At 46.4% G+C, this 20,071-nt stretch overlaps 1 protein-coding gene across 3 annotated transcripts in view; it reads left to right on the forward strand.

Annotated features, from left to right (window-relative positions):
* The window catches only part of LOC118310514 (zinc finger E-box-binding homeobox 1), a 55,159-nt gene that overhangs the window by 18,499 nt on the left and 16,589 nt on the right, over positions 1-20,071 (forward strand). For 2 of the 3 annotated variants that reach the window (XM_035633499.2, XM_035633501.2), the window contains exon 2: positions 17,038-17,244. In XM_035633499.2, coding sequence (XP_035489392.2) covers positions 17,038-17,244 — 207 coding nt within the window. The remainder of the gene's footprint in view (positions 1-17,037; positions 17,245-20,071) is intronic. The other variant, XM_035633500.2, reaches the window with a different exon arrangement.

Below are 20,071 nucleotides of genomic sequence, written 5' to 3' on the forward strand. Positions count from 1 at the left end.
AGGGCTGCAAGTTACAACAATTATTTATATTATATATTAAACTACCAGTTATTTTCTTAATTGGCATTAAAAATACAACCTGGCATGAGATTTAAGCCTCTGTATGCGTTTTCACTCATGAGGATTCTCTGTCTAGTGTTATGTGATACGAAACGTAATATCTTACATGAGAAATATATGTCACAAGGGTACTGTGTGGTTTTTTTCTAATTTTCTAACAGGCAAAATCAGTTTGTTTTTTTCACGCTATTCCTCAAATTTGGTGATTTATGATCATCAGATTGGAACCTGGCCATCCTCCCCGGGGATAAACTGCTCTCTGGATGTTCTGTTCTTTTGGACCTTTTTACATGGAAGATCACAGGGAGGGGAAACCAAATGTGAGAACCTGTTGACAGCCAGTGACTCACAACAAAAAAGAAATCCACCTGACAAGTGTGGTACGTCAGATCTGTATCAGTGTCGCCTGCCGCGTGGATGCATACGGAAGACTCCCGACACCCCACGACATTACAAATCCAACGTGCAGTGATCGCGGCGGCGGCGGAGAAAATACCAACACCGGGGCGTCCACAGCGCAGCGATGACCTAGATTTGCTCTCCAACGGCAAAACAACAGAGGATCCTGAGGGGGCTGCGAAGACAAATAGCAAATCCCCCCCCCCCCCCCCCCCAGTACCTCTGCGGCTTTTACGAAAGTGTCTGTCTGTTGTTTGTTCTGTCGATCTGCGCACGGCAGGGAAAGTGTTGGCGGAGGCACATCTCACGGGATAATGAGCCGGTTGAGAGGACGTCCTGCTCCAGATGTGCGCCGGGTCTGACAGGCGAGCTGTTTGTGTTTGTGTTTTTAATGGTGGCATTTAGCTGGCGTTCGTATCCTGATTGATTTGGGTTATGTTGAAAGAGTAGAATAAATCTGTATTCGTGAATCAGTGTGAATACGATCTGAATCAGTTTGTTTGGAAACTGGCACAAACCCACGTTGATTCCAGATCCACCAAACGTCTACTGGCCCGAGAGGGACCAACCAAAACACTGGTCTTTAAAGGCCCAGAAGCGATACATACATCTAAATGGTTTATTTGCTTGATAATTATTTGGATTATCAACTTATCATTTCCATTTTTTTTAAAGGAAAGCAAAAATCCTTTCTTGAATGTAAGTTTTCTTTTCCTTCGCTGTTCTTTGTCTTATATGGCAGAAAAGTGAATTTTTAGACAATGTATAGACTAAACAATCAATCGAGAAACATTCTGCCAAGAAATTATTTTTCTTTTTGCATAATTTGCATTATCCTTCTGGGAGTAGTGGCAGAAGAATCTTTATCAGGCCTTTAAATGCAACGGTGCCAGACTTTTCTCCATAAGTACAAAACCAAAAGCGTGCAAATAAAATATTACTCTGCATGTTGTTATTTAACTGTACTTAGAGAAGAGCATTGCTTATACTGGAGACTGATGTCAGGTACTAATTTAAAGGCCAGCATTGACCGATGTATACATCAGTCCACCTCTCGCAGGTACAAGAAGACAATATACCTGGTTATTGATTTTTCAACAGAGGCGCCCCTTGATGGTGTACAGTGCAAATCGTTGTGTTATGTCGAGTGTATAATTGGTTGATATTTCATCAAAAGTTGTGATCGATGATCAGGCCACTAGCTTGAGCACCAGCGAGCTGCTTTTACCACAAGTGTAAATTCTTAAATGAAGGAATAAATTCTTAAAGTCAGTTTAACCAAGAGACCGGAAGACTCATGTTAAGAGAGCAGAGTTCTTTTGCTTGTATTAAGCACAACTCCCTTACATTTTAGCCTATTTCTTCTAGTTTCAAGGCTTCGAGTGTCTATATTTGTAAGCTAGTTTTGAAAATTCTAGACAAGCAAAATTGGCTAAATCCATTGGCAGATTTATGTTGTTTCTCAGAACAAGAACATTTTTTTCAAATTGAAGGATATTTGGCTTATAGGGTTGTTTTTTGCAGTGTTGGCTCCAGTCACTGTTGCATTTCCACCACAAGCCCGCGGCCCTGCTCTCCTCTGTCCTCCAGTCCTCCGTCTCTGTCATGTGGTTAAACAGCATGTGCTCAGTCAGAACCCCCCCCCCCCATCATGAGGTGGCCTCTCCGTGCTCTGCCGCTGCCTCGCTCCCAGTCAATGTGCGGCGGCGGCCGGAGAAGCGACCTTTCCGACCTCTTTAGCACTGATTGGCGGAGCGCGGCTCTCGGCTCGGCTGCACTCGCTCCTCCCGGGCCTCTCCGGTCTCTTACACTGAGACGTGGCCGCTCACTGCCAGAGTAACCATCGGCACGTTGGTGGCCACCGGCCACACTTCATGTCCGTCTACTTTGTGAAACAGAATCAGCAATTGATATCAAGGGAAACAGAAAAAAAGCTTTCTGTCTTGGACTGTAGCTTGAGAATCTTTTTTGGAATGTTGAGGTTCCTTTGCATTAAAAACCAAATACTTTGCGTCCTTGACCAGCGACCATTCAGTCAGTAGCAAAGGTGAAGTACAAAAGCTGTCTTCAGTCATGAAAGGCAAACTCCTGGGTCGAGGGGTCTGGCAGGAAAAGTTCTGTAAAACGTCCGGAGCAACGTTTTCAAGACACTTGTGTTCTCTCGCACAGCCTCTTCAGGAGTTCCGAGCATGTCCGCTTGTTTTTAAACTCTACGAAACACCAGAAATGCTGTAATGCCTAATTCCAGACACTGAATGTGAGGCCTGTACATTGATCTTTGGGTGGAAGTACACATTTAGCCTTATATTTTATTCGTATTTCTCTGTGTCCTGCTGTAAACGGCTCTTCTGACGACTGTGCAAGGAAAGGGTTGGCGTCACTTCCTAGAGAGAAGGTCTCGCGACCGGAGTGCATCAGGTGACGTGGAAAGCGGCAGGTTCCGACCTCGTCCCTTATCGATCCGATGGTTTCTCGTATCCGCATCACATATGCAAGGAAATCTGTCACTGAGGAAAAAGAATAGAGCAGCCGCAGCAGCTGGTGCACCGGATTTCAAACTGCTGCTTGGCTCCAGAGAAACCCTCCATTATCTGAGCAATACTAACGACGTCTGACTCCGAACAAGGTCCTCTCTCTCTCAGGACGGCAGCCTGCTGCAGTGAGGTGTCACTCCGAGGGCCGGGAGGACGCTGCACCTCCTTGACCCTGTCACGCTCCAGGTGCCAGAACTCATCTACTCTGAAGCGTAATTCTTTTGCCGGAGCTGTAGAAACAGTGTTTTCAGTAAACGCTTACAGGACGGAGTGCTGCAGACCCCCCCCCCGACTGGTTTCGCTCAAGGGGCAACTGCAGGTGAATGCCGCAAAGACGGACCGCTGATTCTACTCCACAGTCCTTTGTGACTGTGTCTGTAATGCATGTTGTCGTATCCTGGCCTCAGGGTGTGTCGGTCTTTTCCAGTAAAGTACGTTTCAGAGCAGTTGAGTAGGCGAGAGACTCGCAGCTCTGCGGACAGCGAGACATCATTGCGCCGGCTCCGTTTACAGTCGTCGTTGTTATCACAAAAGAATCCTTAAGGACCAACTATATTAATTCCCAGCAGCTGTGGTTACATTTGAATTCACTCCACACTGGGACATCCTGATTGGTTCCGAATCGGCCACGACTGGACTTCAGCGGTGAAGGCAAAACGTTGTGAACACTTTCATTAAAGCCCCAGTGTGTCATTGTTTTGTAATTTTCTGGCGGCATCTGGTGGCAAGGTTGCAAAACGCAACCGACTGAGCGACCGACAGGGGACACTTTATGGCGCCGCACCGCCGATTCCATTTCCGGTTTTCGACGCAAGCGCAACGTATTCTGGAACATACATATATGAACACATAGTTATAATATTTTCAATTTCTGTGACTGAGTTCTTCTAAATATTACAAACCGTGGCTTTAAGTATTAGTTCCACTTCGTCAGCGGACGAAGGAAGGAAACCTTTCGTCTTACTTTACACTTTTTTTTCTTTTCTTCTCGTGGCGTTTTCTGTAACTAAGCAACCAGCTGCGGATCAGACAATCTGCTTCCTGTTTACACCGGCACGCACACACTCACCCATCCGTGAATGGTCACGTGATGTGCGTTTTCAGGTGCGTTAGTGTGGACGGTAGTTTTAGCTTGATCATTTTAAATTGTTTAACGAAAAACATTAAAACGTGGTGATGGAGCTTCACTTTGTCCTTTCACGTTTCCCCACAGCGAGCACGAGTGCTGGGCCATTGGCCACAAGGGGCACTTGGAGTGACATAGTGAAAATGTACGCTTTGAGTCTTTTTCAAAAATAAAAAGTCAACCGCTCCACACTCGTCGACCTTAAGGACAGACAGGACAGATTCTGGCCTTGAACGAAAATGACGCCATCGCGGCAGCGGGCGAAGGGAACAGGGAAATGAGTGTTTCTGAAGGGAACCTGTTTACTGAAGGTCACGCTGCGCACGCACTGCACTCTATTTGTGCCCATAATAAAATCAAAGAGTCACATCCAGGTGATTTATGGACAATATATAGCCTGTCACGAAACCTAGGAGAGAGCGCGCGCGCACACACACACACACACACACACGCGCGCGCGCACACACTCGTTTAGCCAGCCAACAAGATTAAATGTCTTGGTCTCGGATCTCACGTCTGTCAAAGTGGAGACCTACATAAAAATGGAATTACGAAAAGAAAGGAAAGTGCCAGTGTACTAGTTTCTCTTAATGCTCTTTCTCCAGCTCTCTCTCTCTCCTTCTCACACACACACACACACACACACACACACACACTTCTCTCTCTCTCTCTCTCGCTCGCTCGTTTCCTGCGTCTGTGAGTAACAGCTGGGCTTCTTAGGTAAATTGAATCAGCCGCTCCCCGGTCGGCCGGGCTCTTGTGTGGCCCCTGGCGTGGAAACTCAAGCCTTAAGATTGATTTTCACCCACTCTCTCTCTCTCTCTCTCTCTCTCTCGGTCTGCTTCCCTTCCTATCTTTTTGCTCATGCTCGTTGTTTCACAGCCGGTCTGACTAGACGACTGGATCCAGTCCGGTGAACGGGCCGCTGCCCGCCGGAGCCTTTCAGCCCGTCACCATGGTCTTCCTCCGTACGTCCGTACAGTACAGTTCTGTCCGTGACTGTGTCAGTGTCACTGTACACGTTAAGTGTCTTCTGGGAGCGGAGCTTGCGTTACCTCCCCCTCGCCTGTGATCCCGCGGGTCTGCTTCAGAGACTAGAAGAAGAAGAAGGAGAAGACAGGGTCAGTCCAGCTCCTGGTAATCTCCTATTCTCTGGAGTGGCAGCCTTGAGACGGCACACACACACACACACACACACACACACACACACGCGCGCTCCTATCTCCTCGAGCTATTTTCTGCCTGACTTCAGGCGCTGCCCTCAAACCTGTCCTCCATCTAAGCCCGTGGACTCGGAAGGTTATTAAAGAGATATTTCACCAAAAATCCAGCCGCTCGTTCCCCACGGCTGTTTGTCCGTCCTGCCGCAGGGAATCGGGTCAGACGCAACCACAGTGGCACACACACACACACACACACACACACACACTGATGTTACACCAGCACTCAGTCCATCGGCTGCGGTGTTCGTCCAGGATACTATTTTGAAGGGGTCCTGGGATTTAAACACAACAATATTGGTGTAACAGTAATATACCTGGTCTTAACCATACTGGCATATGTTTGTTAGTGAAGGTAATTCTGGTAGAAAATAATAATAATTTTAGAATTTGTATTATTAGAAGATCTGTCAGTTTGCTTCTTTCTCTAGATTACAAAATAAATGTGACACTCTTCAGTGCTTACGGTATATACATCTAATTCCCATGTCACTTTTGCCCCCCCCGCCCCGTTTTTTACACAAACACAATATGATACATGTTAGCCCCCGTTCCGGGGGGATCGGAAATCTGTTTTTTTTTCCCGCTGTCAAACCTGTCAGATTCACTCTTCACTCCAAAAAGCTGATTTCCTCTTTTTCATATAATTTTTAATGGAAATATTTGTTGTTTTCATGTCTATTTTTGGTTGTTTTTCCCTCTTGACTAAATGATAATCAGATAATTAAAAGAAAAAATAACCCGGTGATTAACGACAGACTCGCGCTGTAATCTCCTCTGAAGTGTGTGAGATGATTCATGGCGTCTCATTTTCTCTGACCTTGTGTGAGTGTTTGTCTGATCGCCGACTTAATCGACGCGCGGCAGATTAAAAAAAAGAAAAAGTGTACGAGTGAACGAACAGTAACTGTACACAAAGGAATCGTGCCGGATAGATTTAACTGTATGAAACCCCTTTAATCCCGGGGGTAGAGCTGGTATGGATGGCCTTTTGGCAGCGGTGATCAGTGCGAGTGTGTGTGTGTGTGCGTTTGTGTGTGTGTGCGGCTCCTGGTGCGGCAGATTAATACATGTTCTGTACTATTGAATTGAATGTAATCCGGAGCGTGATCTGCAGCCGATGTGGTGAAGGTAACGCCCCGTCACACAGGACGTACGAGTGAGGACGAGTGTGTGGTTTAGAGAGAGAGAGAGAGAGTGTGTGTGTGAGTGTGTGTGTGTGTGAGAGTGTGTGCGTGCGTGCGTGCGTGCGAGTGTGTGTGTGTGTGTGTGTGTGTGTGTGTGTGTGTGTGTGTGTGTGTGTGTGTGTGAGTGTGTGTGTGTGTATGCGTGTGTGTGTGTGTGTGTGTGTGTGTGTGTGTGGGTGAGTATGACTGTGCAGGTTATGTCTGCCGAGCTCATCCCTCACACACACACACACACACACACACACATATGAAACATCGACACACACACACGCCGACAGGCCTGTCGAGTGGTGGTCGTCTCGACGTGAGTGCCCCTGTGACTCTCTCAAGTGGACCGGCGGCAGGGAGTTTCCAGCAGCCGCCTGCTGACACCGCTGAACGCTTCTTCTCGCTTCCTCGACGTGAATCGGAAGCGAGCAGGTGACGAGCGAGAAAAGGAATCAGTCCATTAGGGGCCTGAGAGCAGACGCACAGACTCTGTGGCGAGATGCATTTAGCGCGGCGCGGTGTAGATTTTCTGTTTTGTCAAAGTGCCTGTGATGCTCCTTCGAGGTGAAGGCTGATCTAAATTCTAAAGCAACAGTAGAGCTGAGAGTGGAGGACGAGGTCGAGAGGGGAAGACGGGGCGGGGGGAAGGTACAAGGGTAACAGGAAGTGACCACTCAACACACCCCCACACACACACACACACACACACACACACACACTTCCCTGTATGTCATTTCCTGTATGTGGAAGTCTGCCAAGTCCAATTGTGTTCATGTTCGATTTTGTCACAGAGAGAGGTGGAGGTAATGTGTGTGTGTGTGTGTGTGTGTGTGTGTGTGTGTGTGTGTGTGTGCATCTATCTGTGTGTGTGTGTGTGTGTGTGTGACATGTTTTATGGTGCATTGCAGGGCTTGATGTGTCGATTTGTAGGTCAAAGTTCTGTTTATACTTGTGTGTGTGTGTGTATGTGTGTGTGTATATGTGTATGTGTGTGTGTATATGTGTGTGTGTGTGTGTGTGTGTGTGTGTGGGCGTAAATTCCTAATAGCGCTGCGTTAGTGTGTGACCCAGTTGTTGTCAGAGAGAGTTAAATCCCGCTGATTGTGCAGTTGTCACACACACACACACACACACACAAGCAGTGGATGGAGTGTGTGTGTGTGTGCGTGTCTGTGTGTGTGTGTTTTGTCAGCCGGGCAGCGGTGGTGTAAGTCAGTGTGGCGGGGGGACGTCAAAGATGCGTCAGTTTGTACAAACACAGGCTCAGCGGGACTTTGTGGGGGACGGGCGACTACAAAACCAACTCCGTCTCCCGCCGCGGAACTCCTCTCACAAAAGCCCCAGATTCTTTTGTCTTGTCGCGCCCCCCCCCCCCCCCCCCCCCCCCCCCCCCCCCCCCCCCCCCCCCCCCCCCCCCCCCCCCCCCTCACTGTGGGGTCAGAGGTCAGAGTTGCAGGGTCGCACGCAGAGAAATGCCCTGGAACCAGCGGCGGCAGCGGCGACTCGGAAGACTTTTCACTTGAAGACATTCGACAATTAAGGCTCGTTCTGCTTTAATCTTGAAGGGGGGGGGGGAGAAGTTCCCTCTTCAACTCGCAGCCCTACTGTAAAGATACTTTTTAAAATGTATTTTCACAAAGCGCTTGTCCTCAAGACGTCCTCACACCCGTCAGTGTTTGTATGACTCACCGGTGAACTCTCTGATTCCACTGCAGACTACTGAGGTGTGCGCGGCGGGGTTCGACCGAGATCAGAGCCGAGAATCATTATGTAATACCCCCGTGTGCTGCCGCCGCCCCCCCCCTCCTGTAGAGAGTGAATCATCACACACACACACACACACACACACAAATACAGCATGTACCAGTGTGTGTACATCATTAACACGACTCAAAACGGACGCGCGGTACACACACATACACACCGGATGTCAGTCACACAGGCCCGTGTGCTGCTGTGGTTAAACACGCGTCCATCACACGATTTGATGGGCGGCCGTGGCTCGTGTGGGTTGTCCACTGACTAGATGGTCGGTGGTTCGGTCCCCGCCCACCCCAGTCCTCGGCGAGAAGGCGAGAGAAGCGGCTGTCTACACAGTTAAAATATATATATATATATATACTGTATATAGTAGCTGTGGGAAAGTGACATCAGCCACCTGTCGGCTGTAAGTCACCTACTGACGCCTGGGACGTTTGAAAACAAGGTAAAAGTCACTTCAGGTCTGTTTCTTTTTACAAGCGGCTTGTGAGAAAACTCTGTAAATGTAATATCCACCATCAGGAAACATAAAACTACACAACAGTTATGAATTATCGTAAAGGTTGTAAAGGGAAACGCCCCCTCTCTTTGTTCCTCTTTGCCTCTTGTATGTTTAATGTAGACGTGAAAAGACGGGGCCGCGTATGGACCGTGTCCCCCGGAGGAGGCGGCCCCTGAGTCGGGACATTCCTGTTCCTTATAATAATAGTAAACTTTATTTATATTGCACCTTTCCTAAGTAATGTCTCATCGTCCATCGATCAGTTGTTTGGTCCATAAAATGTCGATGGTGTTCCTCCCAAAGCAAAGATATTCAGTTTCCTGTCACAGAGGAGCAAGATAGGAGGAAGATATTCACGGTTAATGAGCTGAAATCAGAGGATTTTGACTTTTTCTTCCCCATAAAAAACTACTTGAACCGATGAATCGATGATCAAAATAGTTGGCGACTCATTTTGTAGTGGACTACTCATCGATTACCTGCTGCAGCTCTACTTCACCTAACTGATATAAAGTTTCTCACTGTGACATTTTTGGAATATTTGACTGCAACACCCACATTTTCAGTGGACGTACAAAACGGCCCCATCGCCAGTTGGAGTATTAAGTCGTGTGTGGACTCCTCACAGACTCAGTCGGGGCGGGGGCGGGGTGGGGCGGGGCGGGGCGGGGCAGACTGACCTGCCAAACATACATAATAGATCAAATGCCAAGAATGTGTTGCCGCTTTTACTGCGACTGTGACAATTGTACATTTTAAGCCGTTTGATTTTTTTTTTGTTCGTTTTTCCTTTCGAGAGGCTTCACACCTGTGAGCGACAGCGCTCAACCAATCAGACGCCTTTGTGCAGAGCAGTGCAACGGGCCAGTCATTGAGCCACACGGTGACGAAACGTATCTATTCAGAACCGAGTGTCCTTCATCGTTTCTCTTTCCGTCTCAGTCTGACAGAGGTGCACCAACCTGAGCCGCGTTGTTGAATCTACGATGAAGATATGTGCAGTGACAGTGACGATATATATCTTTCCATTCCATCAGTTTTACCGTACAGTTCATAATGTGTTACGGGGCAGTTAACTCTTCAACGTCCCCGGAGGAGCACGACGCTGAGAATCGGTTTTATGGCACCGTTGGATTTTTATGTGACTTCTCTGGATTTGCTAAAGACGCAAAATCCATTTCTTTTTTGACATATATTGCTTAGTTAATTACCACATATATTCATGTTTGTCAATATTAAATATATATGCTGCACGGGGGGAATGTGACTGTTGCCGCTTGTTGTGTTTTGAAGAAGCAGAGATTGAATTGCCGTCTTCAGTATATCAACCAGGTTTAATGTGCTGCTCTTTTGCTAGTTCGTGCTTTTGTTCTCGTCTATGTATTTTTAATAATTCCCCACATTATTGCTGGTGTTTTTGTTGTCATGACACGTTAACTACGGTGTATAAAAGCTTCGGTTGGCCCCACGTTCCCGGTCTTTTGTCCCGGTGTAGGTTGCAGGACTAATGCAGAATTCACGGGCCGTCCGGTGATTCTGTTGTTCCTCTACTGTTCTCTGCTGGGGGGTCAACTCTGGGGGGGGGTCTGATTGAGCACCTGGGCTGAGCAGGAAGCAGCTGGAGAGCCTTGATTACTCTGGACACACACACACACACACACACACACACACACACGTACGCACGTACGACTTCATTGACCTACCAGGGTGAATTATAAGATATTTTAAAGAGGATCTGAATAGTTATTAAAGGTCGTCTCTCTCTCTCTTTCTCTCTCTCTCTCTCTCTCTCTCTCTCTCTCTCTCTCTCTCTCTGTCACAGTAAAACACACACACATATTTTAAAATAAGATATTTTAAAGAGGATCTGAATAGTTATTAATGGAAAAACATGCATGTAAAGGTTGTATCTCTCTCTTTCTCTCTCTCTCTCTCTCTCTGTCACAGTAAAACACACACACACACACACGAACGTGCACGTGGCAGATGCTCTGTCTCGCCTTTAGTAGAATTGAGGGCGGCTGACTTTGCTGGCTGCAACCAGAGGGATGTGTGTGTGTGTGTGTGTGTGTGTGTGTGTGTGTGTGTGTAGCTGTAGTGAATGTCCTGCTCTGCAGTGTGTGTGTGTGTGTGTGTGTGTGTGTGTGTGTGTGTCCATAGATTGTCGGTGCTTGTGTTAAAAGCCAGCGCGCGGATGGAAACACGGTGCGTCGTGCCAGGGGGGAAAGAAGTGACCACACCCCTCTGCTCCTGTCTGGGTCGGATGACGCAGCCTCGGTCTCTACCTCATCGTGTTGACTTTAACACAGAGAGACGCCTCGAGATCATGACTCAGCGCTGAACCGTTTACATCTTCCAGACCTGCGGCCAGACCGCGGAGACCGAACACAAACTGACGCTAACGTTCACGTGTACTGGTCGATTTGATCGATTGGGATGAAGCATTGGAAGACTTGTGGTGGAAAAACAAACCTGGATATCCTCGTTAGGAAACGGAAGAGATGGGTCGCCGGTCCCTTTACAGCAGGAAGCAACAGAACTCGTGGGAAATGTTAGTTAGGTTTCTTTTTGTCTCTTTTAAAATCTTAGTAATTTGTTTTGTCAAACATTTGTGAAAAAATATCTTTGACAGAAGTGTCAAATCCTGACATTTGTCAATCGACTTATGAATTTATAGAAAAGTTGTTGCATCTCCAAACTTTAGCACTACCAACACAACTGGCTTTTAAATAAATCTTTATCCTGACTCAGGTTGTTTACGGTGAAATACATTTTTGATGTTATCGTCGACTGGTCTGGCAAAACGAAATTGTGATTCTGTATTCTGATATGATATAATTAAAGGAAAATAGACGGGAAATTAATAATACAAATATTTTTAGTCCAAGTCGATACATATTACTTTAAATAAAAGACTTTATATGATATTTTTGTCCCACAACATTATCTATTTGTGTCATTCAAAGGACGAGGAAATGTGTGACTGTCCCTTTAAATGGGCCGACTGCGCAGCTGCTCACCATGTTGAAGTCTGGTCACATCTAGTAGCAGACACACACACACACACACACACAGGCGCACACGCACACACACACACACACAGGCGCACACACACACACACACACACACAGGCGCACACACACACAGTGGGGTAATTGTCTGTTAGGGGCTTGGCAGAGGTCCCATCCTACACAGCTGCACTGGGTCAATACACACACACTGACTGACACACACACACACACACACACACACACACACACACACTGGTTGTGGTCGTGTCGTACAGTCTGACGTTTCACTCGCATGTCTTTCTGTGGGACTTTTCAATAACGGGTGATAAATAAGGGAGATGACTCGTCTTCATTCACGTCCATTTCAGCGTGTTTGCTCAGCTGCTGACGTTCATCGTCGAGTCGTTAACCAATGACAGATCGTGATGAGCTACATTCTCCGGTTTAATATGCTCGGCAACTGTTCAGGTTATAGAATATTCCATGTAGTGTTGATCGATGTGTTAGACCTTCCGTCTAGCGCCACCATGGGGTTGGATTTTTTTAGTTTTTCCAATGTTTTAAATCAATTTTTTTATTCAAATGCAAAAAATGAAACTTTCCATAACTTAACGGTATCTGCATTTATGTTTGCCGATTTGAAGACTTTTTAAATACAGACCAAACAATGAAAAGATGTGCACATATGATTACCTTTTTACATATAAAGATTTCTTTATCTTTCTTAATTCAAGTTCTAAATATTTGTATTTATTATTTATGATTATTACATAATAAAGGTTATTGTTAAGCTTTTAAAAGTCATACCTCAATTACATTTCTTTTTCATAAGAGTTTGATGATGAGTCTTTGCCGTTTTTATTTATTTTATTTTTTTTGCATAGTAACGACCAATGTCGGTATCAGAAATATTTCACTCCCCAATATTGGTATTGGCATCGGTTGCCAAAAAATCCATATCACTTGGGCTCTAGTCCCACACTCAATTTTATGACCAAATATGAAAATACCAAATATGGAAAAGCAAATATTATTCCCATCAACCTCAGCTGCACTTTTGTTTTCGTGCGACTCAGCGAATGTTTGCCCGTCGACCTGCTGGAGGTGAACCGTCGTGTTGAGCTAACACCGTAGCATTTAGCTCAAAAGCCACAGAACCTATGGACTCTGGTCAGAGCCAATATAATAATATGATAATGTGTGGTATTGTATCTGCAGACCTTCTATTTTTAACCGGCCTCCCTCCCGCTGCACAGCGGATGACCTTTGACCCAGATACGCAGCCATGTGGTCCAGTCAGGGTTGTTGTGTTGTCGGACGCACATGATCCCCCCCCCGCAGGGTCACATGTCCTGATGTGGTTCACTGATGCCAACGCTGGAGAGAGTCAGATGCTCTGCGATGTAACTGTTGGTCGACGACGTTTTTTTTTATTCAGTCAGTGAAAGTTTGGAAAAGGAAAATACGGCGTGAGCAGTTCAGTTCGTACAGCCGTTTACAGTACAGGGTGACGTCGCTGCGTCTGTGTAAAAGGTGTTGTTGACATTTATTTATGTTTTTTAATTTCTGTAAGGCTACCTCATGAAATGAGGGTCAGGTCATCTTAGGTCAGATGACGGCAGACAGGATATTGTGAATTCCATCCTCTGACGTATTACTCTCCGCCTGCGTTTTCCTGTTCCTTTGTTTTTAATTGAGAGAATGTTTCCTTCTACTGTACCAGAGACGTTTTGTTTGTTGTGTACCTTGGTTGTGCGTCACTTAGCCAACTTGTATTTCGGTGTAAGTGTCCATATTTTGGCCGTTTACATGTTCAGAAATATTAATTTGGGCTTTCATGCTGTCGTCTTCAAACCCACCGTGACGTCACTTATTATTTGGTGAACTACAGTTTTGAAGCCTCGAGTTTAGTATTATGATCAGCGAAGGTCTGACTGACAGCTCGTCCACCGAACCTGCAGCAACCTGCTCCCATAGGACGATTCTAGCCGTCAATCACACAGTATATCCACGCCCCCAATTTACCATATCGTCTATTTTCTCAAAGCTACATTGTGTAATATTTAGAAGAACTTATTCACAGAAATTGAATGTATTGTACCATAACTATGTGTTCTTATATGTATAATCAACTCTGAATGAGTTGAATATAGTGACATGAGGTGGACCCGACCTCCGTGTGTGAGTGGCCATGTTTTCTACGTCGTGTTGAACACGGTTGTTGAAACAAAACGGTTCCAGAATACGTCGCGTTCACGTTGAATTTTCAGACGCTGTCGGAAACCGGAAATGGAATCAGCGGTGCGCCGCCATAAAGTGTCCCCTGTCGGGTACCAACAGATGCCGAGAGAAAATGACATTACATTCAAAAGTATCCCAATGTGTTTTGAAACGTGTTTTGTTATCTGTTTTGTCTAAAAATATATATATCTGCTGACGTTGTCCAGAGATACTCATGACCCCATCACCCGTTGGATCATTTTCCCCTCTTTACCATATTTGGAAATATGAATCAGAAATTTAAAAAAAAAACAGAAGCTGGTCGAGAAGCTCCGGCTGCAGTTTGTCGTTTCTCATCACACCTCCGCTTGCCTCCATTAATCCATGGATTAATCATCATGTTTCATCATTGATTTGAAATGTAGGTAATATACACTTTAAGACAAGATTTGTCAGTATTAAAACTTAACTTTGGAGCAATAGTGGGGGGGGGGGGCTGTTATGAAACAGATTGTTAATCAGAGAGATTTGACGGCAGGAAGGGAGGAATGCTCTCGTCTAGACTTCCCTCTTCCTCTCCTCCGTACAGACCTCCAGATGGAGGATTAACAGTTCACTTGACGCATTGTCATGATGATGTGGACACACACGCTACACACACACACACACACACACACACACCATGGGCTTACACGCAAGAGAAAAGTTGTTAGACCCGTGTCTGTGTTACATCTCATGTGATGGGTGAAGCAGTTCTTTTCTTTTTTTTGCCTTCGCTGCCACGCCCAGTGCTGCCACCTGCTGGTTGCTGTGGTAACAACAGGGAGGGGGAAGGCATGGGCGCAGCAAAGAAAAAAAAAGGAGAAAAAATATGAATTTCTTCCGGATCGGTCGCAGTCGATGATGTGCTGCCCCTCGACCTGTTTGTCATTCAATGGCCGGACGTTGACCCCGGGAACGTTTACAGACGTTATAATAACGTAATGGCTCCTTTGAGGGATTCCAATCTCTGCGGGATTATGTGTCACTGATGATTTCACAACATAAACTTGTGGCTCAAGTTTTCATCTGTTATCTACGCTTTTTAATATTCGAGGACTTACTTGACAATCGATTGGCAACTGTTGTCTTCCGAAACAAGATGCGAAGGACATCTTATCTTTTTTGTTTTTTAGACGAACAGTTTCATCTGTTCATCCAGAACACAATTAGTATCTTAAGCAATACATTAGTTTCTGTGTTTCTGTAAAAACATGCAGGATATGATTTTGTTTCCCTTCTCCCAGACAGTGTTTGGGGGCATAACAGAACAAATGAAAAAGCAGCTACTAGTAAGTACAAGGAGAAGATCAGTAACGGAGAAACTACACGATTAAAATTGAATACGTAAAAGTAAAAGTGCTAATATATAAAAGTATGTGCAAAATGGAAATGTGTACAACAATCTGTCACTATCATATTCTATCATATATGATACGACGTATAAATATTGCTATAGTCAGCTGGAAAATGGGCCATGGTGACACACACACACACACACACACACACACATCCAAGGGTGCGTGTGCGTGTTGTGTGAGAGCGGTTTAACGCCGCTGCATGTACTGTACCTGACACAGCTTCTCATTTCATGCAGAGATGTAGAACTACACACACGCAGAGCTTGTTATGTGGTCTGGGACGTGTGTGTGTGTGTGTGTGTGTGTGTGAGTGGGGGTGTGTGTGTGTGTGCGTGCACCTGTCACCTGTGAACAAACAGCCTGGGCTTTCCTGCTCATTAGGCATCTTCAGCACCTCCGCCAAGACGCACAGCTTCCCTGCCGACACACACACACACACACACACACACACACACTCCCATACTCATGTAAGTTAAGTACACACATGCTGACAGTAAAAAGGCAATTATACCTACAGCACAGTGCTCAGCAACACGTACGTCCCTCACACACCTTCAAGTGTCCCACATCTACAGCTTTTCTGCTGCACACACACACACACACACACGACGTTCATTCGCGCCGGTCCAGTCGGTCCATTTGTCACCCTGAGCTCCCGTTAAGAGGCAGCAGCCCGCGGACAAACTCACTGACTTTGCAGCACAGTGTGAAATAGATTTGCTTTCTGAGGCTGATGAACAAGTGATTATTTTTTTCCCCCCGTGGCTGTAGTTCGTCCGTTTTTATGTCTTCTCCTCCTCCTCCTGCGCACACACACACACACACACACACACACACACAAGCACACACACACGAGGAGAGGAAAACTGCGTGTGAACCCGTCCTCCGGTCAGACTGATTGATACGATGTGACGACGATCAGCTGTGGATCAATCCCCCGCTGACGCTGGACTTCTGGTTTCAATTCAGTGAAAGACGCAGGAGTTTGATCGTTTATTGGGTTGGGGCTCATTCACTGAGCTTTGAGAATTTCCAACTTAAAGGATTTGTTATTTCATATTATAGGACATGTCATTGAGGACATGTCATTTAATATTTAAATGTTACACCAGACAAGTTATTCTCAGCCTGGAGGTCGCGACCCCCCGACAGGAGTCCCAATATACTGTCATTTCTGGGAGATGCAATTTATTTTAAAGCTAGGAATTGTTTTCACAGTCAATTGTCCGTAGCAGTGATGAGATCTGCTGTCGAATGGATGTGACAGTGTGTAGTCAAAGTCTGTGTGCACATTCCTGGACTAAATTTAAAAAAGATAAATCAATAAAAAAAGATTATGATAATTCCGGTTGGTCTCGACTCGAAAAGGTTGAGAGCTCCTGCACTTGATGAACATTTTCTATTACGTGTAATTTGAGTCACTATTTTATTTTGTCAAGTCCTTCGCCAGAATTCCAGTTAAAACCCTGTATTCTCCGTTCTGCATCGGCACAGTGCAGAGCAGCGGGCCGCTCCTCAGCACTGTGACTCCCGACGCGTGCGCCATAAAGTGTTGCGGCTAAAACCCCTCCCACTGTCCGTGGCGGTGCACATTTGGCTCATGCCCCGTCTCTCCGTCTCCTCCCACAGCAGTGAGCGACTTCAACAATGGCGTGGAGGCCAGTTCGGACTCTGACGACGAGGACAAGCTACACATCGTGGAGGACGAGGGCCTGCAGGAGCCCGAGGTCGCCGCCGCCGCCGCCGAGGGGACCACGCCACAGGAGAGCCACGCCGCCGATGCAGACGCCGCCGACGCCACAACAGTATTACCCCACAACGGCTCCTGGAACGGAGGTGAGACGTCGTGCTTCGTTGTGTGTAGGTTGTCGTTGACATGATTCCCCGACGTCGGACTGATCATTTCAGATTGATCGTATTAATGGTTCACAGCAAGAAGGTTCTGGGTTCGAGTCCCGGTTCAAACCCACCAGGGCCTTTCTGTGTGGAGTTTGCATGTTCTCCCCGTGTGTGCGTGGGTTCTCTCCTGGTTCTCCGTCTTCCTCCCACAGTCCAGAGACATGCAGAATGGGGTCAGGTTCATTGGAGACTCTGAAGTGACCGTAGGAGTGAATGTGAGAGTGAATGGTTGTCCGTCTCTGTATGTGGCCCTGTGATAGGCTGGCGACCTGTCCAGGGTGAACCCCGCCTCTCGCCCAATGTCAGCTGGGATTGGCTCAGGCCCCCCACGACCCTCAAGTGGAGTGAGCGGTAGACGGTGGACGGATGGATTCTTGGAAGTTTTTTCCTCAGCGTGTGTTTGCTGGTGAACAATAAGAAGAAAGATTTTCTTTTTTCCTTTGACCGACAACGAGGTGGATCTGTTACCGACAGGAAGTGGTTCCCGCGCCTTTCCCGCCGCCGCTGGTTTTCCAGTCGAGACTATCGAGAACCAGGGAGCGTCCGCGTCTTCGTTCCATAACGTCTCCGCCCCTTCGAACTAAAACGGGGCGAGCGAACGCAGTCGCACTGACGCGTTTTAACAAACCGAAGCGTAGTCGTGTGGATGCAGTGTTACTCGCTCTTAATTTTACTAATTGTTCCCGCATTTGTCCACCCATCGAATTATTGATCTCCTATCGCAGAAAACCCCGACACGTCAACTGAGCAATGTGCTGTTTGTCGCGTGGGCGGGGGGCGGGAAAGAAGACGGAGTCGGACGAAACGCCATCACAGCTCGGTGCGGAGAACGGAGAGCGACGAAGCGATGAGAGAACGTGAAACAGTGAGATATATGAGAGGTGTTCGCACTCAATTACACACTAAGTAATTCATTGGTTCATAAAAAAAGTCGGAACTAGTGGGAAAATGGAGTTATTAACAATATATCGAAGCTCTGAATGATATCTGGTGGGGTTTTTTTGGTATTCCACAGAAGAAAAGCAGGAAATCTTCACTTTTGAGAAGCGGGAAGAGAAAAAATGTGAAGATATATTTCCAGAAAAAAATTGCTGGGATGAATCAAACCATTAAATGAAAGGTTTCTTTTTCTCTCAATACAATTTTTCTCAATACGTCTTCGTGCGAGTGGAAAAATGTGGTAATGACGTCCCTCATTATCGCCACTCTGTGTGTGTGTGTGTGTGTGTGTGTGTGACTGTGGGGAGTTGACTCAGCTAAACTGCATGTCGTCCGTCAGTGCAGACAGAGGTTTTATCCGCGCGTGTCCGGTCGTGCAGCGCGGCCTCGCGTCCGCTTTAATCAGTTTGACCTCGTGTCGCTGGCCGTCCTCCGTATTCGGCCCGTTTATAGCGTCGGGAAGTTTCACACGCGCTTTTTTGGAGGCTTTGACGTCTTTATCTTGGTTTTTTCCCTTTTTTTGACACGGCCGCCCGATAAACAAGCTCTTGACAACTCGTAAACATTAGACGGGGAGGAAGTTTGCAGGACTGAGCGCCGTCCCCGATCCAGGGACACTTCAACGACGCACCTCCGCAAACAAAACCAAAAAGCGCAAGAAGATTTAATAAGCAAGAGGCAGAGCCGCGTCGGCATTCGTCAGCAAGAGGTTTGACCCACCCCCCCCCCACCCAGCCCACCCGAGAAATAAACCATCTGTCTCCATCTCGACAGCAGTCGGTTACAGCCAAGCAGGAGGAAACACTTGAAACCATGGCGACGGCGAGAGCGTGACACTGGGAGATGCTGCTCTCTCTCGCGGCCCGTTCCACTGTCGCCACACGAAGCCTTACATGGCCCTTCTCCTTCACTCTGTTGCCCTGCCTCCCTCCCTCTCCCCGCTCTGTGTACCTGCCGCCCGTCTTCATCTCTGTCGTCTCACTTGCCATACTTTTGCGTTCTCGTCCTCCGTTCTTCCGTCCAACTCCAGATATCACGGGAACAGCCTCTCCGCAGCGGGCCCCTTTGGGAAGTGATAGGTGCCGCTCGGCTCGGCTCGATATTTATTAGCTGTTAATTATCCTCAGAAAAGGTGTTTGCTGAGCCTGTTGTTGTTGTTGTTGTTGTTCAGGGAAACTCTACATTCACATCACTTATTTGACAAACTTACTTCCCAACCTTAGTGGGCTGAATAATAATAATCAAATAAAGGGCAACTGTTGTGACAATCGATTGATCGGTCACTTTGTCGTTTGGTCATTTTGAGATGAAATGCAACGACTACACTATTATTACTAAAACTGGTGTGTTGCAGTCAAACATTAAAAAAAATGTCACGATCAGAAGCATTATATCAGTTAAGTTAATCGATGAATCGATTGGTAATTGACTAGTAAATGAGTCGCAAACTATTTAAGTAGTTATTATGAAAAAATATATAAATTCTCTGATTTGAGCTTCTTAAATGTGACTTATTTTCTTTTTTTTTCCTCTTTTTTCTTTTCCTTTCTCTTGTTTTTCACCCGCACTAAATATCTTGGCTTTGTGGACAAAACAAAACATCGTCTTGGAGTTTGGGGAATTGGCATTTTTCACAATTTTATGGACCAAAGAACTAATCGAGAAAATAATCGGCAGATTAATCGCTAATGAAAATAATCGTGAGTTGCAGCCCCGCAGTTCACATCTTGTTTCAGTACTTCATGTCGGTTCAATAACCGATGTTCGTGAAAGGCAGCGATGGTCGAACAGGTACAGTAAGCGATGTTTCCGTCTCTTTAAGAGA

Source organism: Scophthalmus maximus, chromosome 5, assembly GCF_022379125.1.
Source record: "Scophthalmus maximus strain ysfricsl-2021 chromosome 5, ASM2237912v1, whole genome shotgun sequence".
Classification (NCBI taxonomy): Eukaryota; Metazoa; Chordata; class Actinopteri; order Pleuronectiformes; family Scophthalmidae; genus Scophthalmus; species Scophthalmus maximus.